Source organism: Ylistrum balloti, unplaced genomic scaffold (assembly GCF_031769215.1).
Source record: "Ylistrum balloti isolate Yb309-2 unplaced genomic scaffold, AGI_CSIRO_Ybal_v1 Utg372038, whole genome shotgun sequence".
Lineage (NCBI taxonomy): Eukaryota > Metazoa > Mollusca > Bivalvia > Pectinida > Pectinidae > Ylistrum > Ylistrum balloti.
Window position 1 is genome coordinate 128,979 of NW_026782987.1, and position 25,593 is coordinate 154,571.

The 25,593-nt window shown below is 34.0% G+C and overlaps 3 protein-coding genes across 4 annotated transcripts; 2 read left to right on the forward strand and 1 right to left on the reverse strand.

Moving 5' to 3' along the window:
- Positions 1–67: 67 nt before the first annotated feature.
- On the forward strand, positions 68–4,030 carry LOC132564192 (protein lin-37 homolog). Of its 2 annotated transcripts, none has more exons than XM_060228865.1 (8): positions 68–192; positions 1,064–1,133; positions 1,365–1,418; positions 1,700–1,803; positions 2,201–2,379; positions 2,636–2,758; positions 3,077–3,150; positions 3,500–4,030. In XM_060228865.1, exons 1-8 carry the CDS (start codon positions 150–152, stop codon positions 3,594–3,596), a joined length of 744 nt encoding a protein of 247 aa, XP_060084848.1. In that variant the 5' UTR covers positions 68–149; the 3' UTR covers positions 3,597–4,030. The 2 variants fall into 2 exon arrangements, with proteins under 2 accessions (XP_060084848.1, XP_060084849.1); XM_060228866.1 differs by having other exon boundaries at positions 68–171.
- Positions 4,031–4,481: 451 nt separating this feature from the next.
- Positions 4,482–16,502, reverse strand: LOC132564187 (pre-rRNA-processing protein TSR1 homolog). The gene is made up of 20 exons (XM_060228861.1): positions 16,364–16,502; positions 15,853–15,923; positions 14,985–15,071; positions 14,627–14,739; positions 13,987–14,182; positions 13,691–13,761; positions 13,086–13,242; positions 12,421–12,594; positions 12,022–12,166; positions 11,605–11,702; positions 10,884–11,018; positions 10,594–10,664; positions 9,680–9,772; positions 8,665–8,809; positions 8,499–8,550; positions 7,811–8,016; positions 7,177–7,279; positions 6,607–6,747; positions 5,468–5,542; positions 4,482–5,017 (listed from the first exon to the last, which is right to left on the reverse strand). Exons 1-20 carry the CDS (start codon positions 16,473–16,475, stop codon positions 4,818–4,820), a joined length of 2,445 nt encoding a protein of 814 aa, XP_060084844.1. The 5' UTR covers positions 16,476–16,502; the 3' UTR covers positions 4,482–4,817.
- A 950-nt stretch (positions 16,503–17,452) lies between these two features.
- Positions 17,453–24,633, forward strand: LOC132564188 (histone acetyltransferase KAT2A-like). The gene is made up of 10 exons (XM_060228862.1): positions 17,453–17,644; positions 18,470–18,593; positions 19,454–19,599; positions 20,122–20,211; positions 20,355–20,536; positions 22,025–22,216; positions 22,522–22,673; positions 23,226–23,378; positions 23,883–24,031; positions 24,421–24,633. Exons 1-10 carry the CDS (start codon positions 17,453–17,455, stop codon positions 24,631–24,633), a joined length of 1,593 nt encoding a protein of 530 aa, XP_060084845.1.
- The last annotated feature ends 960 nt before the right edge of the window (positions 24,634–25,593 follow it).

A 25,593-nucleotide genomic window follows, 5' to 3' on the forward strand; every position in this document is an offset into this window, starting at 1 on the left:
CAGTCGGTCAACAGCGAATCACATTCCACATAACAAGAGTCTTTGGAACAAACCAACAATGGCGGAAAATCTGAAGTAAACTGGGACCCGTGGACAAGCGCACGGTTTGGGTATTGCATAGGCCTTTCCAAACACGTACTGCATACAGCATGTCGGGAAAGTCTAAAGTTGGTAATGATCAGCATGCTAAGGGTACTCCATGTTTTGAACTTAATCTCAAACACAGATCACTGCATGTCCAGTTGCTCCAGACGTAGAGAGAGGAAAACAAGAAAAAACATTTGTAGATCTATGAATAGGTTCGGATTTAGGAGGTTCTCTCATTTGTGATCATATACACTTGTGCTCCAACACATCCTTTGCTCTCATATAATAAAATTATCTCCACCCATTTGTGTGCAAATAAGACCGAAACAAATTTGATAAACTGTATGAACTTGGACGTTTGGAAGTATATTGTTTTAACAAGATTGAGCACAGCCCTTCATACGCGTAATCACGAAATTAGATACACGTTGTGTTTAAGTCAGTTGGGGTAATATTCATGCACTTTTTGTTGCAAATGTTTCAAACAGCTTTCATATGTTTCCATTTCAAAGGCTCTGACTTTTGAGTAACAGATTGAGTACTCAAAGCAGTAAATATCCCTCAAATACAGGACTATTACTAACTTGCGGAGTTGTGCCCAACCTGTTGAACTTGCTTGATGTTTACACAGCTTAATAAATCATTACTCTTGTTACACATATTATTAATTAAAGCATAATCAATTTGTCATAAAGAGTTGAGACAATTCTGAAAATAGACTCGCTCACATGTATGATTCTACCGTTTGACCATTGAAGAGCTGTAAATGGTTAATTATATTTATTAATGATATTAATACCTTGCTTTATCCTACCTTTGTCCCAATGTAAAATGATAAAATTGTAATGTTGTTGGAGTTTAATAAAGCTTTATCAAATAAACTGGACAGCACATAACTCCATTACATGTGCACATTCATTCTCGGATTTAAAATAAAATAATTTACAATGCATGAGTATATTTCTGTTATTTCAAGCCGAAGTCACATCTGCCAGGATCCGGTTTGGTGTTACCCTACAAAGTTTAGTTGACAAAAAAGGTGATGGGTAAGTTATGCTCTCTATAATTTAGTGTTCTATACATGCATTATACATGTATCACCATGGAAATCACAAATTATGTTGTAAAGAGAGATAATCAAAAGTTTTATGTAGAAAAAATGATGTAAGATGTAGCAAAACAACATTATTAGGATATACATGGATCAAATCAAATAAGATGTATAAGTCCACGGATTTCATTAGTGACATTATTTATTGTGTTATAAATGTTTTCAGAAATATATCAAGTGATGAAGATGATGGAAGTACTCAAGCAGAAATGCTGCAGAGGTATATGCTTTAAGTCATGAAATAAATAATGAAAGTAACCATCATCTGAATGATGTTGATCAACATTTCCTGTTTCATTTGTATAATTGATAGGGTTTTAATCTTTTGCAACTTAACTACAACTTTTGTTTACTACAAACAATTATAAATTATTTGATTTTGTAAGAAATATCTTGTCATGGTTCAAAAGAAGCTTCTGTCTACAACAAACAGGAAAAGCCAACTACTTGTGATGAAAACTTTTGCCCTATTCAATATTTATCCATTTATTTTTACTACAGTGAACCTGCCATCATTCTGTCACCTACTAAGCGCAGTACAGCCAAAATCAGCCGAAAAAGGAAAAGAAAAGATGATGATTCAATGGATGGAAGCCAATATCATCGTATGTAGGAACAAGACAGAAAATATATTTGGTTGTTGTGAAAGAATGTTATGTATTTCATTATGAATATTCCTTTTTTATTGATATACAGGCCAAAAAATTATTATTGACACATTTATCTCGTCATATAATTTTCTAAATATCCAGGAGAACAAAGTAATATGATGGAGTGCTCTCTGCTTACATATTCTGTATTTCTCTGTTACTATCTAGAGTTTTCATAATATTGGTATATAAATCTGAATCTGATCAAACCTATCATTCAAATCAGATTTGTTACATGTCAAAGAAAAAATTGTGTGTAACAAATGGAAACTATTTTCTTTATGTTAAAAGTTTTTTTTTCACTTTAAGCAAATCTGAAAATGATATCTGCTTTGATTTATGTTCACCGCAGATACCTATGTGATGAAGCTGTTTGATCGCAGTGTAGATCTGGCTCAGTTTGATGAGGAAGCTGCACTTTATCCTGTATGTAGGGCCTGGCTGAAAAACCAGCCCCACAACAGATCTCTCGGTACAAGGGAAAGAACACCAACACCTGAGCCAGAACCACCCACAAACAGTGAGGAGGAGGTAAACATAATTTTATGATAATTATCCTTTTTCCTGACAGCCTTACTTCCTAGAAGTTATTTATACTCAAATTCTGCATAGCATGTTCAAAGTGGTAATTGGTGTATTTTCAAACTCAAAAATATGAAAATGACTGCTTGATTTAACAGTTGGTTATTTTTAAAAAATAAAAGGCGGAGTTTAGGTAGTAATATCTTATTTTCTCACAGCCTCAATTTCTTACAAGCGGCTTTATTTATATACATTATTTTTAAAGGAGGATATATTCCCTGATGTGTTCAAACTACCAGACCCTATCAAAGCGGATCCTGACATCCAGCAGGATTATCGTATTCCAATGCCAGTAACCCAGCCTGAAGAGGAACTGGACATCAATGCTGTGAGATTGTTTAACAAAATACCTGTTGTTGTTAGGGACAGATATTTTCATATATTTGCCTCAGGTGTTGTGACCTATGAAAAAAATGGATCATGATATGTATTAAATCCACACTATCTCAGCAAATTGTGATGAAATAAATACATTGCAGATCTGCATGATATATTTGTATATTCACTCCAACTCTTTGTAGCAGACTAAAAGCACTTAGTGTCTGAACAACTCATAATTTGATTAATATATGGTCTATAATGTTGCCTTTATCTTCAGTACAAACTGTGGGAACATTCGTCTAAAATGATATGTTTGACTTGACAGGACCAAGATACGGCCCCACCCCCTGAACACTTGTTACTTGGCCACATGGAGCGATGGAAAATGGTGCGACAGTCGTAAGTACAATGTCAGGTCACTACACCTCTATCAAACATTAGCTTGGATTTCCCAGGTTAATGACATCATAATTATGCATGTTTGTGATCCTTCTTTGAAATGAAATATCCATCTCTTCTTCAGTTTGGAATATCAGGTGTCTGCTACTTATAATGGAAAGACGAACTGAGTAAAAATGTTTTTAACTACTTGTTTATTGTCTCTGGTGTCATTAGGAATTTATCCTGACCTTAATCTTTTCAATTTACATAACTGCAGACAAGATCTTAAAATATTGTATATATTAGAATTATTAATTGACATGAAATCTGAATGTTGATAATGAAGAAATTTTCTGCTGTATTCCAGATGGCGTGATGCTGGATTCATGAACGAGCTGAGATTCTCTGACAGTATGAATGTTTTAGGCGAGATGTTTGATCAACAGATGAAAGAATCTCCCTGACATCAACAGACAATCTTAATTCTCTGTAATGAACTGAACATAAGATTCTATGTAAGAGGATATGTTTTGGTATTGATTCCTGTAAGACAGCAATTCAGGATCAGTAAAATGTTTAATGAAAAACATTTTTGTTAAGACAAGTTTTCTCCCCAATATTCAGTGAATAGTTTCAGGTACCTTTCTGTAACATATATAGGGTACATCAGGTGTGTGATTGATTATCTTTACATCAGAGAATAAACATCATTTTGAGATCAATTCAGATATATTGACAAATGGTCTGTAAAAAATATTGGAGTCCTTTTGTGGTCAAACATTAATTATATTATTATGAAATCATATTTTGTAAATATCAATCATTCTAAATACATAGTGTGAAAGGCACTATGGATTTTAATTTGTACTAAAAATAAAGATTTAGCCTCATCATTTAATCTGTGTCATGTATTCATTCTTGTATAGGGTTTATCCAATACATACATGCTAACTTTGGTTAAGACTATGCAGGAGACATTTTTTCAGAGACCAAACCATTAATCAAATATCAAACACATTTAGAGTAAGGAATGCTAGAAAAATAGTGCTTACACCTAACACACATCAATTTTCGATAAAGTGTCTCCCACTAATCCCACATAGATAATTTTGGAATAACTCTTAGCTTGTAAGTATATATAAGTGAAAACCAACTATACTCATTACATACAGGAAATTCTGGAATAGATCTAATATTACTGTAGACCACAACGTTTAACTTGATTCAATGTGTTTTTAACACCTGACACCAGCAAAGGTGATCAAAGTCACAAGACTCAATTGTCCACCCATATTGTAATGATATATCAATAAATATAAAAATTAAAAACAATACATTAAGAATCGGTTAAAATTGTATTTATAGTACCACGGTGTATAACATTCACATTTCATTTTGTGGCAGTATACGCAACAGGTTTCATACAGCAGTTAATCAATAGCTATCTTCTGTTCTAATGCCAATATTTTAAAGTCTACATAATGGTAAATTTTGATATTGTTGTGATGGACAATATTTTGAAATTTCTTTAATAAATCCACTTGGAAAAAAAACTCTACAATTGGGTATCAAGTTCAAAGAAAAGAATTTTATAAAGCCTCAAAAGAATGTAAAATTAATTTTTTCTGAATGAGATCTGCCTGTCTCATTAACACGAAATGTTATTGTGTTTCACAGCATGTCTCTCATTCAAACATCTGGTAAGCTTGCATGTCTTCTCCATCCTCCTCCTCATCATCATCACCAGTATCACAGATTGCAGGGGGATTGCGAATGTATGGATTATATGTCCATTTTGGGAACACACGTTTGTATAAGTTCATCAGTACTGTATCCTGTGACTTGAGCTGACCATCGAACACGCACTTCATGTGGCCGTGGGTTCCTAAAGAGTAGAATTAAGTACATAATCAGAATTAAATATGGAGAAAACCTGTATATGAAATTAAACTTTGATATTATTTCCAAATTGGCTGGGTAAAATGAGGTTCAACTTTACGACAAATCAATTTTGATATTACATATACCTAGATAATTTAAATACTATTATCATGGACATGATATTTACCACTACAGCAAAAGCTAGTGATTTACATTAGTTACAATTATCATGGTTTAACCAAAAAGCTTTTCAACCAACAGAATATCTTTGTCATGAAAGTCATTAACCAGGCAAGATTTCTTTTTTAATTTTGTTTTCATTGTTTCTTTTTTTTCATGATTTAGTTCGCGCCTGGAAAATAGCAAAAAAAAAAAAAGAATTATCAAAAATCACAGGTTTAGTGAAGCACCTGCTCACAAGGAAATTATTTCAGTTTCAGTGATGGACACATACCAAGGCTATCACGGATATTTCCTCTTCTTCCCCACTTTGTCCGCAGTTCCACTGGTTTAAACCACATTATGTCCTCTGAAACAGAATTAAGAATAAAATTTGTGAATTGCTTCAGAAAATTTATCGATGTCTACTAGAAAAAGAACATGGTAGAAATTTATCCTCTGCATATTCACATATTAGTGACCAAATTAAGTAAAAACAACCATTTTCACATTTGATTGGAATTTCCAGACTTCATACTTTGAAATTCTTTTCACAATACTCAAAGCTATTTCCAGGGAGAGGTCCATAGGTCTAAATAAGAAAAAGAGTTTAATCTGGCAACATCTTATTTATCACAAATTTTCTATTCCTATTTTCAAGTATGATGTAGTTGAAATATAATTTTAGTTCCTTGGTTATACATTTGACCATTGTGAAAGTAAGTCAATGACATTCATTTCTAAAAATGTATATCCCTTTATCCCAGCATGCAATTGAAAATATGAATCATGCCCCTTTATGTTTTTGTTATTCAGGACAACTCCACTCCTGTGCCCTGCAAAGTTGGTTCAGGTTATTCATTTGTATAAATTTGATAGCCCTTAATTCCAGCATGATTCTAGAAAAATATCTCCATGTTGGGCCCTTTTGCTATCAAAACTAAAAGAATTTCTTGATCAAATAGAATAACTTATCAAAGCCTATAGTTTGACACATCTGACCCCATATGTTCAAAGGTGAGTTTATCAGTGATTAGTGAAAAATTCCGATTTTTGCCACTGAAAATACATGGGTATTAAAATTAAAAACAAAACAATCAGATCTGTTCAGACAAATCTTCAGCAGTGAAATGTTTACTAATCACTGATTATCTCGATCCTGCCTTTGAACAACTTAGGCCAGGTGTTTCCTGAACTGTTACTATGGCTACATAATGGATGCTTCTGGTTGGTCAAAATTGAGACATTGTCAGATTATGCTGAAAATAACCTTGGTAACCTAAGACCTATAAATAGTTGTAATTATAAGTACTAGTTGAAAAGAAGGCGTACTGACAGCAGATGCTGCATAAGCTCACTTGCCCTTTAGGTTGGTGAGCTGAAGATTTTTTAGGCAATTAAACAAGTCTCACATGAGGCTGTGCTGCCACTAACCTGTGTTGAAGAACATGTATCTGATGACAGCTGACCGTTTGTTGATCTTGAATGGGTATCCACTGAGTACGACACGCTTCACTACCACACGGTCAGGGTTCACTGACGACAAGGAACCTGTAGCTACCAACTCATGTGTTCCTAAAATGTTAAAATCAATGACAGTGTTTGTTGGTTGTCTACAATTTATATCTCTATAGCTCACAAAAATGAAGTTTTACAGTGAGATTGGTATACAGATGATGTGTGAAAATTTTTTCATTTGTTCAGTGTGCTCCTTTAAATAGACATCACTTAAAAAGTCTAATGGACATTACATGGATATAACTACAAACAACCTATTATATCACAGTCATGAAATAAGTTACATTAACTTTAAATATCTACAAGCCCTCTTGACAACCTTGACGGACATGAATAGCAATCTCAATAAGGGAGAAAACCATGGAAAATTCACCTTGTCCAGCAGGTAACTTTATATATCCAACTGGACAACTTATCTCTGGTTGCATTGGTGACAGGTGCATACATCAACCATGTTACAGAGACACACAAAATAACAAGTCTTACCTGTTCCCATCTCTTTAAATACCAGTACCGGAGAAGGAGGGAACACAATTGGGCCATAGATTGTCGCCATGGTAGCTACATCTTGGTTCAGAAATCTTTCAAACTGGAAGGCAAAGGTGTAATATTGAATAGTGAAGCTAATTTTAATAAATTCTTAAGGTAGTTTCATGTCCAGGAAATGGGAAACATGCAAGTAAAATCAGAGGAGGCTTACGAGCATAGTTATAGTATATAGGTTTATTTTTCAGCAGTTGTATTGGGCAGACAGTGAACCTGAACAGATCACTCACATGTATGCACAAGTTTTACTATGGCTTACTAAATTACAGCAAGCCATTGTAAAACTTACCTTTAAGAAAAAAAAAGTTTGACTCTTGACAGATAATTGAGAAACAAAAATGGGGAAAAGATGTTATACCTCCACCCTTTTTATGGGGGAGGGGGTTGTATTGTGTTACCCAAGTCATATGTCATATCTTCAGCCTCAAAACAGATTTTGTTCATATTTTAAAATTTACCACATAGGATAGTGACTTAAAAAAGTGGTCATTGGGGTTTAAGAGGCAATGAGCTTATAGTCACTTTGCTGTTTACATTTCATGAAGTACAAAACAGTGATAACAGACTTATCTACCTTGTGTTTATTTCCATTTGTATGCTGTGAAAATATCGGACATGCGGAGAACCTGCGAAAACCTGCATGAAATATGAGCCTCTCTTTGGACTTGATGGGAAATTGTGTTTCTCCACAACGCTTGATTACAAAGTTGCAGACGGACATTTTCTGTTCGTGTTGTAACAGTCCAAACACCACCAATGGAGTTCCTGGTTTATAGGATTCTGAAATGCAGTATTACAAAAAATACTTATTACAGGACTTGGAAACAGCATTGGTTTGTACATATATATGACTAGGCAATGCCTTATTACTATATAAATATTGCAATGTATGCCAGGAAATGTCTATCATAATGTACACAACATTTTCACTAAAGAAGGGAAAGATTACCACATAGATGCTTAAGGACAAATATTTTGAATGAAAAAGCCTTTTAAGGAAATATAAACACTGTAAGTAAATGATTTTGAATACAAACTAATTTTTTTTTTCAATTAAATTACAGACAAGACTGTATAAACATTCAATCATACTACTCTACAAAATTTACATAACATTTTATAATCAATTAATTTTTAATATCTGAAAATTTGAAAAATATTGAATTACTTGTATATTATTTCTACACAATGATACAGATGATAATTCCAGGCAATATGGCAATACCTGCAAAAATCAGTGATTGAAAGAAAGGTTTACTTACCCATATATTCCCTAGGAACATTTGCTATATGCACTGTGATATACCAACCAGTCTGAAAAATACATTAAATCAACTGTTAATTTCACTGTTTTCATTATTTGTGTTTGGGTACAAATTATTTGTACAAGTGTTGTAGTCAATCCTGCAACGTATTGAAAATGCTTACCAATGCCCCACCATCACTGTCATCCATTAAGACCCTCTTCTTCGTCTTCTTGAAATTTCCAAACTGAAATATCCTCGCATAATCCAAAGGCAGGTTCTCTTTAGGATCCCATAAGGTAGTCCTAAAGCTCTTTAAGCCACGGTACCTGGATTGAGAAGAATTGATAACATCTTTATAACACATTCCAAAATATTGCTTTCTAGCCCACAATCAGGTGATGGGCTGTTCAAATCCTTCCTCATCATTAAACAGTTGTCCATCAATTCGCTCTTCAACAATTTTTTTCATATTACTTTGTCATTATTCCATGGATTTCTCTCAGTATTAATTAAATTTTGAGACTGATCATAGAGGCTAACAGGCGACTATTTGGGATTTTGTTGATTCAAGTTTGTTATTGCTAAATGCTGTTTCTTGGAAATTGCTTACTGGTGATTTCTTAAATATTGTGCCATGTCTGGTCACATTTTAGACTGATTAGGAGGGGGACGGCTTACTAGCATTAGTCTTGGATTTTGACATGCTATCTCTATATGTCGCAAATTGAAGAAATAATGCAAGCTTTCTCAAACTTTACACCTTGTTCTCCCTGTATATGATCAGAACAAAGAAAGAGAGAAAAGAAAAGATCTGTTTTAGATGTAGTATCAATAGTGAGCAATAAAATCCCTTTTGTTCAAACATTTAATTGGAGAACATTGTTAAAACATTTTTTTAAAGTAATACAACTTTAATGTCAAAAATGGCATACAAGACACTAGCCCCTGTACTATCATCTATAGAAAAGAATGAGGTGCAGACATGAAGCATGCTCTGTCATTTTAAGTGTTGATTTGCCTATACTCTCCATTTTGATTATAAACTTAATAAATCAACTTACTAATTACATGAATTACAATGAAATTAAGATAATTAAGTGTTTCCTTAATGTCCCCTTCTCACAGCTGAAACCAGCATAATTTAGATTGAATAACAATAATTCACAATGATTGATCATGGTTTGGTGTCTTTTTACCTTGCAAACCTTTGTCTTGCCACCTTTTCCAATGGTGTGTCAACCTCATCAGGGAACATCACATGTAGTTTCTCCTCTTTCATCTTCTCAAACCTGGGTTGTCATGAAAAAGGCAATTAAATAAAACAAATAAATGAATGACAGGCAATGGCAGGTGGTGAAATCAGGACATCTTTTTTAATGAAGATTTTCAGAGGAATCATTCATGTTGCAGTAAGAAACTTGTATAAATTACTAACGTAAAGTAACTTACATGTGCAATTTTCAATCAATTTTAAGATTCATGAAAATTAAACTTGGTCGTGTCTGGTGAGAGATAAAGGTTAAACCTGTCACTTAGTTCAACCTGAATCTTACCCCTTCACGATCCATTGATGATTACTATCATATAAGATAATAATCTGATCGACAATGTCTGAGTCATGGAAACAAAAGCTTGTATTTCACTCAGTGACCCGTTATGACTTCATCTCAGTCCCCTGTGAGTTACCCTATTTTCCATATAACTTTAGATATGGATATAGAGGCATTTGTTTTGCCTGCATCCATTATTTACTTATTATTATTACTTATTATTAACATTAGTTTCTCAACATAGCAATTTGAGTACTAACAGTATCCAAAGAATTAAGAAAAATAAACTCCCCTGAAAGTGGAGCCCTTTCTTAAGTATATGTTCTCATCATCATCCCAAAGAAATGATTTCTACTAAGTCTAGAATAGCAGAATTCTAAAATATTATTGTTTGTGTAAGTGTGTGTAAGTGTGAGTGGTGGTGTTGGTGTGCGTGTGTGTGTGCGCATGCGTGCGTGTGTGCGTGCGTGCGTATGAGTGTGCGTGTGTGTGTGTGTGTGCATATTTCATACAACAGACAACAATTAGTGGTGAAATAGTATATCACAAATGCTACTTACATTGCTCTCTCTTCATCCATGTCCATGTTTTCATCATATCTCTCAGCATCATTATTTTCAGTCATAGTTAACTGCATATAAAACAAATAACTTTTGTTAGGCCCACCAAACAAGTGCTGCTAACCACATTAGTACAGTTGTGACATAAGCAGATAGGATCTTTCTCGACAATTTCTTTGATAGTGAAAAAATTGTGGTATAACATGGACTGACAAATATCATCACAGTAGGTTGTATAGTATGAATGCTGACAGAAATTTAAAGATATATATTTTCCCGTCAGAACTTACAGTTTCAAACTCTTCATCACCAGACTTTTCATCGTTATCAGAGTCTTCTTCCTCCTCTGCCTCCATATCTATGTCATCTTCATCCTCATCTTCATCTTCATCATCACTTTCATCAAGATTTTCCTTTGATGCTCCCTTTTCAAATAAAGACACATTACATCCCTTATCAACAAAGATATACCATTTCACTTTCCTGATATCTAACTTACTCTATGGGAACTTTACCTAAATTATCAAAAATTCTTTCTAAGGGTGCTTTCGCTTAAGCGGTTTGAATGGTTGGAACAGCTAAACCTGCAAATCAAACACCAGACACAGACATTTGTATCAGTCTGAAACTAACAGACTGATACCTGGTGATTTGTTTTCAGATTTTTACATTAAACAAGGTTGGTGCAGGTACATATTTCAGAAAATGTTATGAAATCATATACAGAATAAAATTGAAGGTATCTAATCACTGCCATATTGTTTTTGGTTGGACATGAATTCCTGAGACTGTGCACTTTGAGCTTTACACATCTGGCACAGGTGAGTTCACTTTTTATGGAAAAATTCTGTGCTGCCTGCAGCATTTACGCTGGTTGGTATCATGAATATTTGGACAATTTTGTACCACAACAGGAGCAAATAATATAACAGACCTAACATACAAATATACACAGTTAAAAAATATAGGACTAACTTTTCTTCAAAATACTTAGTACATATACTGACTGACCTTATGATCTTCATCGTCGTCTACTATCCAGGCAGACTGATATTCTGATGTGCCTTTTGGAACTTTCTTCATAATCTTCTTTTTAGATTGTTTTTCAGCTGAAATGCAAAAATAATAACTTAATTAGGAATAATGAAAGTACAATAGCTTTAGAATAACTACCTAAGTAACAGTAAATATTTTGTTTATCAATTGATCCCGAAATAAGTTATACTCCAGAACTTAGTAGTAGATTATCCAGTCTCCTTTGGAATCATTGTATGGTGTTCAGATCAACTAGTAATTTAGACACTTTAATTCAGTCAAAAGTAGCATTGAATGTTTTGTTATATAAATTCTGAATAGGTAAACATTTTAAAAGTAAACATAGCATGAACATGCCAGAAATTGGATTTGACAAGATTTTAATTACTTTACCTTCTTCCAGCTCTGCATCTGTGGGCCATGTCTGTTCACCTTCCATTGGGTCTGGGATTACCTCACTCTGTAGAGACTCCTGGCGTCGAGGATCAGCCTTCTCCAGAGTCCTAACTTCCTCCTTTTCTCCCTCCATTTCTATATCCTGGTAATAAAAACCAAAGGAAGCATCTTAAATGCACAAGTCTGGACATAAATATAACTATTCTAATCAGATTTCACAGAAAAAAAGTGAATATAGACACATTCTAATAACAATGAAAGAAATTTAACAGTAAGATAAGTGGAGTTTCATTTTTCTAATCTATGTTAATCAAGGATTCACGCTTTTCTTTACCTCTATGAACACATGAGTTCTCCCATAATTATAATATAAATTCTTACGTATACGAGACTTACCAGACTTTGTTTCTGTGAATCTTTGACCAATTTCTGATTGAAGGAGTGAGGGTCATTAGGTGCATCTATCTGTAACATCTGAAAGTCACCCCATCCTGGCAAGTGTACAAGAGCGTTAGCAGACAGTGACCGCCCTCTCAAATATCCTGACATCTTTAATGTCCCGACCTCACTCTAAAGAAGAAAGCACTATAAGTAGACATAATGGTTATAAAGTTATTTGCTTAATTATACTTCAAACAGAGCATCTACATCATGACAACAAACCATACACTTGAAGGCTATCCCAGTAATATATCTATTTCACACCTGGACTTACAACTTTATGGAATACCATCCAGATAACTAAATGAATAATATTGTTAGAAGTAAAATTCCAGGAATCAAACAATGAATCAATGGACTCCCTTATGGAGTCTTGGGGTAGAAATGGAGTAGAAATCATTTACATAGACCTTTGCTATAACATTTTACGTAATAACAACAAGAATCATGGAGATTTTCATCAAACATGATAATTGACCATTCACATAATTAAATTTCTCATATTTATTTCATAAGATGTTTTACCTTTAATAAGGACTATAAGTACATCTAACCTGTTGGAGTCAATGTTATTATTCAAAATTTAAATACACACTGTTCTTATTTGATAAATTAACTACCTCTTCGCCCTCAATTTCAAACTCAATATTTTCAGCTAAGAGATGTGGCCTATTATCCCTGAAGAAGACTGTGGGCAGCTTGTGGTTAGTGATTCTCCGCAGCACAAGTAAAGCATCCTGTGTTGAGTCTATAGCATGAAACTTCTCGGTAGGAAACCTGACAAAGCAGGGAAACATTTTAACTATCAATACAAAGTATTCAAATACACTACATGATAAAAGGAGACAACTGATATGGTAATGAATTTCTCATATAAGATATAATTTTTTCAGATTAGTTGGTTTGGATTTTTCATGTCTTCAAAGCAGTTATTTTATTATTGGTACATTATACCAACAAAAGGGCTACATGAAGACCAAAACCAGGTGGCATAAAAGAGTTATTCAATCATTATTCAATATTTCATGTCACAGTTATGACCCCAATCAAAGACAAAATTAATTGAATCCTCTTTTGTGATGTGATTTGAAAATTAAGTAATTAAATTAAGTTTTGGTGTCAAGATCAAATGATCTTCTGCATCATTCAAACAATGTTAGTATCTAACTAACATTCAATAAACATTATCAGTAATCTCTTTATCAAGGTATCTGAAGTTCAATACCTTTTGTCGATGTGTCTTTGTATCCTTTTCTTTGCTTCATTTTGCTTTTTGATATTCAAAGTCTTCAGACCCTGAAATTAACATCCACAATTATCTTTACTGGTGATTGGTCAATATCTTTTCCTGTGTTGAGTTTCACAGCACACTTTGGTTCAGATAATGGAAATTTAAAAAATGTGGTTTTATCAAGTGACACTAGTTTTTACCCTGTTTATTATTGTAAATCCTAATAAACATTTAAGATGAATAACAAGGCTCTTAATATAATTTTGATAGAACTAAAAACTAATACACACTTGAACACCAAATGTTACAGCAGGAAGTCCCTGAGCGTAAAGACATGAGATACAATATTCTCCGACACTGTCTACAGCTCCCTCTGGTGACAGAAGACACAACAAAGAGTCTGCAACTTTGGCTGCATCAAGGATGGCATGTAGATTACCATACTCCGGTATGAAGAATGACAATCGTTGTTTAAATCTTGGTACACTGAAGTATAAATGCAGTAACTATAATATCTAAAGAAGGCTGTCTATAACTTTTCCATGGCAATGCACATTTCCATGGAGACAGTATATTGTGTTGTCAAAGTTATAAAATATACACAGTACATGTACAAATCACAACTACTATATATACTTTGAACAGTTTTACTTCAAGCAATTTTATTCTAGCAATGGTCAATGTTCAATGGTAGTGATAGAGTGTATCCATTCTAAAGAGCTATACATAGTGAATATATATATATAGTGAATAAATAACTTATTTAGATAGGTATTATGTTAGGAAAATTCCTTGCCAGTGAATGATATAGCAACATGACAATCATATACAAAGGCTCCTCATAATTAAGGTTTACTGCTAATTTGTGAAATGCTTCTTTACAAGAAGATAACTTTAACGATTTCTCCTGCAACAATGTCCTTACTTTACCTGATATGACAGATGCCTTGTTCATTTTGAGAAACCACTGCTGTTTCATCACAATTTTTTAACAATTGGAGAACAGCATCACAGTCAATGTCTTTGTGGAGTGGCAATATCACCTACAATAATTAAAATATAAACATTTCCGTAGTCTCGTGTAACAAGATCACTTAACTTAGTAAACAAATGTTAAACAGAACTTAGGAGATGCAGAATGCCAGAACGGGATATCCCATCGCCTCCTCTTTTGACTCTTTAGAATTTGCACAGGAGAAGAATTTCTCTACCTTATTCAAGATATTTAAGAATGAAAGCAAATATATTCTACACTTCACATACTGCTGAAACAGGACAAATTCCTTACCACAAAATGTGGAGGTGAACCTTGACTTCCTCTGTTCCTTTTCTTCTCCAATACCTCATCTCTCTTTTGCTTTCTTACTTGTTGGGCCTAAGATGAGAGATGAAAATTGTTCAATATAATAATGCACTCTAAGATAACTTGTAAAATACTGGTTGAATATGTCCATGTATGTTGGCTTGCTAGGTCTAATGCAATATTGTCATGAATGCCTTACCTAAGAATAATGACCATTACATTTCTGTCTTTCGTTTTTTTCTGATTTCCCTTTTATGAATCATGATATGTTCATTATTATCATTTTTGTTTTGTTTTTTTCTGATTTCCCTTTTATGAATCATGATATGTTCATTATTATCATTTTTGCATAAGTTGATTGCTTGGAATATAACTTGTTTGATGAGCTCTTAAACTTGAAAGTAGAGTCACTCCTTACACTCTTACCCAATGAAACATTCCAGGTAGGACAGAACATTTGAGTGAAGATTTTGAAAAAAAATTGACCCCTGTGACCTTGGCAGTAGGTCAAAGTCATTCATTTGAACTAGTTGAAAGTTCTTAACAAGGGCATGCCACATATCAAATAGCAGGATCCTTGGCCATGATTTTGGTATTGATTAAGAAGAAATTGAGTCCATTTATATATACGATGGACTAGTGACTGTATCAGATAAACCACATGCTTCTGGAGATGATTTTCTATGACTTACGTGCCAGAATACATTTATATATATTCTGACTACCCAACCATATTCACTCGGTAATTAACTCATAAAAAATGCCCTTCCAATAGATGACAGACACCACAGTATTGCTGTCTTTTGTCTTTGGACAGGTGTTAGAAGACTTCAATCATTAGACAGATAATCACCTGATGTCTCCTGTCATTTTTCCTTGCTTGTTGTTTATGTCTTTTTGATAATGTCTTTACATTAACTCTACCTGTAAAGAAAATGTTATTGATGATGTCTTCAAAAAGTTACCAACATGTAGAGTTTACTTGAAAATCAAACAGTAGTATAACTATAAGCTCCGTCTTACTTGGAGAACGAGTAAAAAGGCTTTAAATTAAGGTTCAATAAGTTTTGTTTTGTTTTCAAACTTCATTCTCTTTTCACGAAAGATTGCAAGAGCTGGTAAAGGTAATATCAGATTAATACACGCAGTTCCCAAATTTTACATTGTGATCAGCTTCGTAAATAAAAAAGGCAGCTGAAAGTAGATCAAGACTGTTCTAATTACGACAAATGATAATTGTATTGACAAAAAATATACGATATTGTAAATGACGTTATAACAGCCTGATCTTGACAATATTCATTACACAGTGGATGATATACAAATGCACACAGCGGTTTACAGTTAAATGTGGATCAACATACCTTGCGATTGTCTTTCTAATTGACCTTTACTCCTATGTTTTCCATGTTTATGAGATTTATTTTGTTGTTTCCACTGTCCCGGTCTGTGCGTTTGTTGCGTTTCGATCCCCATTTCTAACTTAAAGCACAACCTGTCATTTCACAAACAACACGTGTTGTATACCGGAAATAGTTTTTTTAATCGACGAAGTGACGATGTACTAAAAGCCCCACTTCACCAATAACAAACGACAAGAGCAGATTGATATCGATGTACGTGCGAATGGAATATTCAACAGTACGATTTTTATCTTATAGGATATTTATGCTTGGCTGTAATACTTAATCAATCATAAAACATATTGTAATACATATATAACTTTTTGATCATTCATTTATTGTATAATGATGGGAAAATGACAATTTAGGCCTAACCAAATGTCAGGTTGTTTCATAAAAGATGGAATATTTCAGTATGACGGATCAGGTGCATTGTTGTATACATAGTACTGTTTTATGTCCAGACACTTTTCTTTGTCAGAAAATGCGTGGACCGGATGAACTTGCAAAATAAACTCCATACATAGATCGGGACCGAGGCTAGACTGTGAAATATTTCCTAAGTGGGATCCATGATACTGTATATATGTTTTTTTTTTGTTGTTTAAATCAGTGACAATGGTGATTATCGCGTGAGCCATGCATTCCTGAAACTACAACCATTGAAAACACTTAAAACAAGAAAAAACATCATCGTTAGTTGTTTTGGGAAATCTAACTTTATATTGGGTTGTGTTGGGCAGAGACATATATAACATAATGTGTTATCAGGGACCTGGTGTTATATATGTCTCCGTGTTGGGTAAATCGACTTTTGCATCGGGTAGTATTGGGTAAATCGGCAGATGTCGTTTGAGTTGGGTTTTTGAAAGTCTTTTTCTCTACAATACTTTCTTTATTTATAGATTTGTATCGTAAAGTACTAATTGCGCGCCTCTGTACAACACCTGATCTGTATTCGCTACTTGGTGTGTGTTGCATTTAGTATTACTTTGTGGAACTCTTCGGATTTACGGAGTTCCGAAACGAGTAGAAGCGGCGGACTGGAAAATGTCTGACGCTTCGGATAAACCCCTCCAGAATGGAACCAGTGCACAATTAAAACAGACTCTGACCCAAGGCACAACAGGAGAAATGTCAAGGCCTAATCATCTGCAACGAATAGCACAGAAGAAAGCTATCGTTTTGAACTATCCAAAGACAAAGAAGCTTGAGAAACTAGCAGTGTATTCGTCTTGCAAGGTTTCACAGTTTTCCGTTTCTGTTGTTTAATGTTGGTCATGTACATGTTTCTTTTATCATAGACTACAGCTTTATGAAATTAAAGTTTGTATTGTGCTTGATTGAAATTAATTAACTAATGTAATTTAATGAAAGCTGAATTGGGTTATTTTTAACGGGAAATAACCCACTGACATACATTTGGCAACTGTCAATACACAGCAGAAACGTAAACAATGCCATGATTGACATTGTTACACGAGAAAAGTAAAACATTTCAAGTTACAAATTAAGAAAAAAATACAGAAGAAAAAATACTGATATCATTGTGATATTTTATAATTTTTAGTTATACCCATTTTATGTATATCAATAATTGCTTTAGTAGATGTCCATTTTGATTTGTTAAAAGTTCGCTGAATGAATATCATATGCACTTTCGAAGAGAATTTTCAAAATACGTATTTCAACACGTTTATTTTGAAATGTGCATTCATGTCATTTCACTTTGAATTTCAATATTTTTCAAAGTGCACATGTAAAAATGATTATTTATTTAATTTTTAAGCATATATTTCTATAAATTGACCATATTGCCATCAAATAAATCAGCTGAATAGTGAGTGAAGAGTAAGTACCTTCTAGATAGTGACTAAGACTTAGTTACATAGATCTGTCATGTGGTTCACTTACTGGCAATGCTGGTCATAAACTGTGAAACATATATTACATACATGTGATATGCTCTGATGCCAACATGCCCAATTATATTTCTTAGATTTGATGGAATACCGTTAATTGTAAATAAAAACTTATGGTAACTTGAAGAATGTTTTTTTTTAGCAGTCAGATTCCTGTAAATGCAATGGATGGAAGAATCCTAATCCTCCACCCACTCCCCCGAGGATGGACGTATCACAACCCCTCGCTAACCTGACTGATCCCTGTCGCAGCTGTTCACACACACTTGGTAAGGGATGTTCTTACAGTTAAAAAGTCATGTGGTATCTTCAGAAAATCAGCATTCAATTTTCAATAATACCTTGTTTTATTTTCAACAGAATCAAAGATGTTGTTATAATATTTGACAAACCATATCAGACTATAAAATGTATAATTCAGACTTATTCTCAAAACTATGTTGGTTTAGTGTTTAAACTAAAGAGGAAAGAATTCGAACAGGTTGCCTTACTAACGTCAGCCCCAGCAGAGACAGAACATGCTTGTCATTACTTAGGTCTTCTTTCTATTACATATTTGATGCTGTTGACCACTGAAAGGGTAGTAGCTGTAAGAAAATGAGATGCTTCCTCAGAGCTTAAGAACCTAGGTTGTGGTCATCTTCAGTGTCTTACTAGTGGAAATTCACCTTGAGAGTAAGAGTCACAATATACTAGACCAGGGGATTAAACTTATGTTGTTGAAACCTTCAAAATGACTCTAGATCCTACATCACCAGCAGTCATTTGTGTTTGACTTCACTGCAGTATGTCCAAATTAAGGAAGATAATTGAAAGCTAGATATTTGCTCAATCTTGCTTTCAATTTAGAGAGTATTTTCTTCTAAGTCATGTACAAAAGGCTTTCTACTGTTAATGGTTTTCTACTGGTAACAGGAGATCCAAAATAATATGTGGACATGGGCATTGTTTTTGTACTGTATCTGGAAGGGTACTCTCCTATCTTACTCAATTGAATTGTTGTCAACCCAAAACCCTAGTGGTCCAGTATGGTATTTTTCTGCACTGATGAGTCAAACACATTCCCCTTTTTTTATCCAATTTACTTAATTGTGTGTTGAAAACTAAATATCAGAGTGGTTTTTTGTAGGTGCACATGTTTCTCACCTCGAAAACACTGAGGAATCAGAACTTAACAGATTGCTGAGAATTGTTGTTGATGTTGAAAACCTGTTTATGTGTGTACACAAAGAAGAGGATGCAGAAACAAAACAAGTGTATTTCTACCTGTTCAAGGTACCTGTATTTAGATATATATTACCTGGTGTGTGAAGGACAATGGCAATCTGTAATAGTACACTTAAACCAAAATGACCAGGGCTTGATTACCCAATCACACGTGAAAAGGCACAAGATCACCTGCCCCACCATTACAATTTCTTTGTTTTCTACATTTTTTTTCTTACTTAAAGACATGTTGCCATGAAAAAAAATTGCAAATGATCAGTAATTAAGACTTCTAATGAAGTATGTAGTCCTCAATTTTAGTTGGGAAACTGAAATTTTCATTTTTGCAGGCAAAAATTAAGCCAATGAAATAGATTTTACAAAATGATCTTGGATTTACGAAACATGATTAGAAAGGACCATTTAATAATGTATGTAATCTGTTGGATGGGATTTCTTTTCTTTTAATGTAAAGGCTTAAATCTCCTGGAAGGTATTATTTGTTTTCATTTAAGTAAAGGCTGTAGAAAGTGAGTATCCAGTAAATGAATTTGGAAAATAAAAATCTGATGGAAATATCTCTGATTTCAGCTGCTTCGGAAATGCATTCTTAACATGAGCCAACCCACCATAGAAGGACCCCTTGGGAGTCCTCCATTTGAAAAACCCAGTATAGCAAAGGTGAGAAGACAAATTTTATTTTAGCTAGCCACATAGATTTTAAAATTCTAATTACTATACACTGTTATATTTCTTGAACTTTTTATCCATAAATGATAAATTCCCCTATTCAATGTAATAATTTATTATTGTTTCTGTTACAGGGGGTAACAAACTTTGTGGTGTACAAGTTTGGACACCTAGCCCAGCGTGAATGGCAGACAATGTACGACTTAGCCAAGATGTTTTTACACTGCCTTAATCACTGGAAGTTAGAGACACCAACTAGCAGGACACAGCATGCTGGTACAGAGGACATGGCTGTGTATAAAGTTAACTACACAAGGTATGGTGTTAACTACATTAGGTAGAATGTGTACAAAGTTAGTTACACTAGATAGGGTGTTAACTACACTATGTAGGGTGTGTACAAAGTTATTGTTAACTACACTAAGTAGGGTGTGTACAAAGTTAATTACACCAGACAGGGTGTTAACTACACTATGTAGGGTGTGTACAAAGTTAATTACACCAGATAGGGTGTTAACTTCACTATGTAGGGTGTGTACAAAGTTTATTACACCAGATAGGGTGTTAACTACACTATGTAGGGTGTGTACAAAGTTAATTACACCAGATAGGGTGTTAACTACACTATGTAGGGTGTGGACAAAGTTAATTACACCAGATAGGGTGTTAACTACGATATGTAGAATGTAAACAAAGATAACTACACAATGTATGGTGTTAACTACACTAGGTAGTGTGTGTACAAAGATAACTACACAAGGTAGGGTGTTAACTACACTAGGTAGTGTGTGTACAAAGATAACTACACAAGGTAGGGTGTTAACTACACTAGGTAGGGTGTATACAAAGATAACTACACAAGGTAGGGTGTTAACTACACTAGGTAGGGTGTGTACAGAGATAACTACACAAGGTATGGTGTTAACTACACTAGGTAGAATGTGTACAAAGATAACTACACAAGGTAGGGTGTTAACTACACTAGGTAGGGTGTGTTCAAAGTTAATTACACTAAATAGGGTGTTAACTACACTATGTAGAGTTTGTACACAGATAACTACACAAGGTAGGATGTTAACTACATTAGGTAGAGTGTGTACAAAGTTAATTACACTAGATAGGGTGTTAACTACAATATTTAGAGTGTGTACAAAGATAACTACACAAGGTAGGATGTTAACTACACTATGTAGAGTGTGTACAAAGATGACTACTCTAGATAGGATGTAAAAAGTTAATATCATTAGGTAGGGTGTGTGCAAAATTAACTTTACTAGGCAGGATGTTAACTACACAAGGAAAGATGTGGAGATAGATAAAACTCTTGCCATGAAAAAAGTGTACTAATAGGTTGGTAGGGTATGGAAAATATAAAAGATTTATATAAAGCAAATCTAAGTTGTGTATTACACATTGGACAAATTAGAGGAATCTCCTAAAATCTTAGTGACCTAGGAAGTCAACAACAGTGTAGAATATAGAGAAATTTTGTTTAAAAAAATTAGATTAGGTGCTATAAAATTTCAACATTGACAAGTTGTGATAACTTGAGGCAACTATTGAGAAATATTTTTACTTTTTTCAGTAACATGAATGAAGTTTGATTATTAAAAAGATCATTGTCTATTCAATGCATATAATGATGATATCCTTACAGACCTGGGTAATTGATTGCTGTTTATTGTGGGTGTTAAGTTAACATTCAAACAAACTCTGCAAGGAAAAGTTATGTCCACTCTTTAGTAAATACTATGGGTATACATCAGGGTTATGTTTTATGACCATCCTTTTATCACTATTGCAGGTGGTTGTGTTATTGCCATGTGCCTGCCTTCTGTGATAGCCTCACTAGATATGAAACAACGCTCATCTTTGGCCGCACTCTCCTCCGTTCTGTCTTCCAAACAATGCGCAGACAACTTCTTGACAAATTTCGAGCTGAGAAAGAGAAAATGCCCCCTGAAAAAAGAACTCTTGTGCTTACACATTTTCCAAGGTATTGTATGAAAGTGTTTCGTCACATCAACTTCTTTCACTTTTCCCCTAAATTCCATCCATCTGTATAACTTACATTTGATTTAGAGAACGCAATAATCATGTTGTCAGAGTAATCTTGTGGTCATAGAAAAAATTTTTTACACAAGATTTGGGATGAATACACCATAGAATTTAACATTAAATTCAAAATCTGATTATATTCTGGTTGTTGTTGGTCTTGTTTAAAGCTCAAAGGGTCACTTAACCAGTCATTTTGAATCTACAAAATAATATAAAAAGTATGTATGTATATCACTGTTCCAGATTTTTATCAATGTTGGAAGAAGAGGTGTATGGTACAAATTCACCAATATGGGATCCCGAATTTTCCCAGAATGCAGCAAATATGACAGGATCATCACCCAGCAATCGTATGGCATCCGTCTGTTTAGATTTTGATGATGCGATAAATCACAGTAAGAATCATCCAAGTTATGCTGTTGTCAGTATTGGCATGCATCATTACCGTGTATAGTATTGTACTGTGGAGTGGTTTATTTTCCGTGGATATAATTATTACAGTATTACACCTGGATTCAGCAAGAATACACATTTGTGTTTTGTTCTGTACAATCACTGCAGGTGGTTTTATTCATATGACAATCTGTAACTTATGTAGATTTAAGTATCTTATTATGTTTCTTTGTTCTTTTAAAAGGAATTCAAAATCAAATTAAAGTCCATGAAAAATACTTGTGTTTAGATAATTTTATAGCATTGTTTTATTTACATCTAAAAAAAAAGAAATCATATCAAGAAATCATTAAATATCAGATGTAGTGCAAAACAAAGCTTAAACAATATATATGGTAGATCATTGCACTGCATGCTGAATGTTGAGATTGAAATAACTATATATGAAAGTGTGTTGAGTTATCTATTGATATAGAATAGAATGATTTTTGTAGAAAAAAATTGTGAGAATGCTTCCCAGGTTTCCAACATGAAAATAAATTTTCCTTCTACAGCACCTACTCCACCCACAGCCACAGGAGTAAGTGGTCTGAATCGTTTCACGACATCGGGAGCAGTTCCTGTAGCCAGTGGCGAAACCTACACTTCCATCAATGTGAGTCCTGGCCTTATACCCTCCACGAGACGCAACTCTAAGGCCGAAGCAGGTATGTGACAAATTCTATCTGTAAATTTAGCAGTGGAAAAGTGTAATCCAACAGGCCCCAGTTGCACAAAGGTTTTTGAGAATTAATCAGTGGTTAGTGGAAAATTCAGATTGTTACCACTGAAGAAATAAGGGAGTTAAAAGCAAAATTAACTCTCAAAACATATAAATCTGACATGTCACAACAAACCTATAGCTGTGATAAATAATTCTCCCTATTTTGTTTGATTCTTACTTGCAACCAGCCTTTAAACAACCATGGACAGCTGTATTACTTAAGTTAAGAGCAGTAGAAATAATGAAATAACCAGATTTGAAGAAGAAATCACTTATCTGCTAACACTAGAAAAGCACTTTAATGGTCTGTTAGAGATAAATGTGATCAGCTTGATCCATATATTATTGATTTCATCAATAAGGTCAGCCTCATTATGTGAATTAAGTCAAAACACTAGGTAGGAGATATCATTATTGGAAATGACAAATGGTTTGGTATATTTATAAGGTTCTGGTAGTGAGCTCAAAAGGAAGTTAGAGGATTCCTTCAGTCCTGAGGAGGTAAAAAGGAAGAGGATTGAGGGAGATATCAGTGCTGAATACCTCGCAGAGGTAGTGGCCACCATTACAGAGCCAGAGAAGATGGTAGGACCAGATGTAAGCATTTCTCAGTATAGTGTCAAAGTGGTGCACAACAGTTTTGTGATAAACAAACACTTCTTTCTAAAGGAGATTGAAACATTGCAGACATAATTCAAAATGGTTAATTATGCAGAAATTATTGTAAGATTTATAACTACTCTAAAATTTGAATATGTCCCTTTTCACTTGTACTGATAATTGTAACATTTCCTGAATTATGTGAACTATCTCTTTTAATGAGTCACAGCTATACCCCTCACCTGGTGCTTGTGTTGTAATTAATATATTGTAATGTTAGGTTAGAAAAATGTAAATCTGTTAACACTAAAATTTCAATTTTTGTTGTCTGAAATGTTTGTTGTGTCTTATAATGGTATAATCTCAGATTAAATTTCTCTGTACAGACTTCATTGTTCCCTGCACACTCTGCCCGTGACGAATCAGCGCGACGGGAGGAGATTAAGGGTGTTATCGAGTTTCATGTAGTTGCGAATAGTCTCAGCAACAAACCTTCTAAACAGACACTTATCTGGCTCATTGGGCTACAGAATGTCTTTTCTCACCAACTGCCACGGATGCCAAAGGAATATATAACACGTCTGGTGTTTGATCCGTAAGTAATATATATTATAAAGAATGTCTTCTTTCATCAGCTGCCAGACATGCCAACAGAACTAGTGTTCGATCCATTACTAAAGAATGTATGAAGAAGATTTTTGTAATTTAGACTTTATCCATTGTTATTATTTCATTTATCCTGGTTACAATTATTATTATCTTCTTAAAGGTAAGCAGTTACTATAACATTGTATAATAAACAATCATTTGGATCACTACATGTGACTTACAGTAAATAGTAGTATGTAGTTACCAGGTACCAAATCACTTCATTCATAGTATTTTTAGTCTTTTGATGGCAAAATTTGTATGTTACTATCCACAACAGCAGTGTTGTTAAAAGGCTGTTTAATTTTGAAAGTATAAGTGACATTTTACAAACATTACAAACAACCAGGAAGAACATTTGTCTTTCATGATGCTTTCAAATGTCATAAATTAATTAAAAGTATTTCTCCATATAGGTGTGGTTATAAATCTGTTGATACCAGTGCTAACAAGATTATTTGTTCTGGTCAGGAGATATTTGTATTTACTACCGATGAAGGGAAGGTGTGAACGACACACTTACTATAGTATTGAACAAAGTATTGATACTATTGTATTGAAGTATTCAAATAATCGAGTCAAGTATACAACGACCTCTGTGATTGGTCGGGGGCGGAGTTTAGACAACCTGAATAGTTGATCTGACACCCAATTTGTTCCGGTAGGCGGAGTTAATGTACACTATCAGTTACATAACAAGTACTAAGTAATCGCTGGAAAAATGTCCGACGACGGCAACAGTACGCAAAATTTTCTTCGACGAAATTATGTCCGATACGAACGATATGGGGAATCCTGTTTTTTGTACAAGGCGATGTGGTTGTGATGGATAATTGTGGATTCCATCACCATAGACAGGGAGAGCGCATTTTAAGAAATATGCTGAAAGAATATGGCGTGTCCCTGGTTTT

Coding starts and splice junctions, on each gene's coding strand:
- LOC132564192 (XM_060228865.1), top strand. CDS start 150: ATGTCGGGAAAGTCTAAAGTTGGTAATGATCAGCATGCTAAGG. Junction 2,759..3,076: donor AGGAACTGGACATCAATGCT/GTGAGATTGTTT, acceptor TTGACTTGACAG/GACCAAGATACGGCCCCACC. Junction 3,151..3,499: donor TGGAAAATGGTGCGACAGTC/GTAAGTACAATG, acceptor GCTGTATTCCAG/ATGGCGTGATGCTGGATTCA.
- LOC132564187 (XM_060228861.1), bottom strand. CDS start 16,475: ATGGGGATCGAAACGCAACAAACGCACAGACCGGGACAGTGGAAACAA. Junction 13,762..13,986: donor CTGTAACATTTGGTGTTCAA/GTGTGTATTAGT, acceptor TGTTAATTTCAG/GGTCTGAAGACTTTGAATAT. Junction 11,019..11,604: donor ACGACGATGAAGATCATAAG/GTCAGTCAGTAT, acceptor TTATTTGAAAAG/GGAGCATCAAAGGAAAATCT.
- LOC132564188 (XM_060228862.1), top strand. CDS start 17,453: ATGTCTGACGCTTCGGATAAACCCCTCCAGAATGGAACCAGTGCACAA. Junction 19,600..20,121: donor TGTATTTCTACCTGTTCAAG/GTACCTGTATTT, acceptor CTCTGATTTCAG/CTGCTTCGGAAATGCATTCT. Junction 20,537..22,024: donor TATAAAGTTAACTACACAAG/GTATGGTGTTAA, acceptor TCACTATTGCAG/GTGGTTGTGTTATTGCCATG.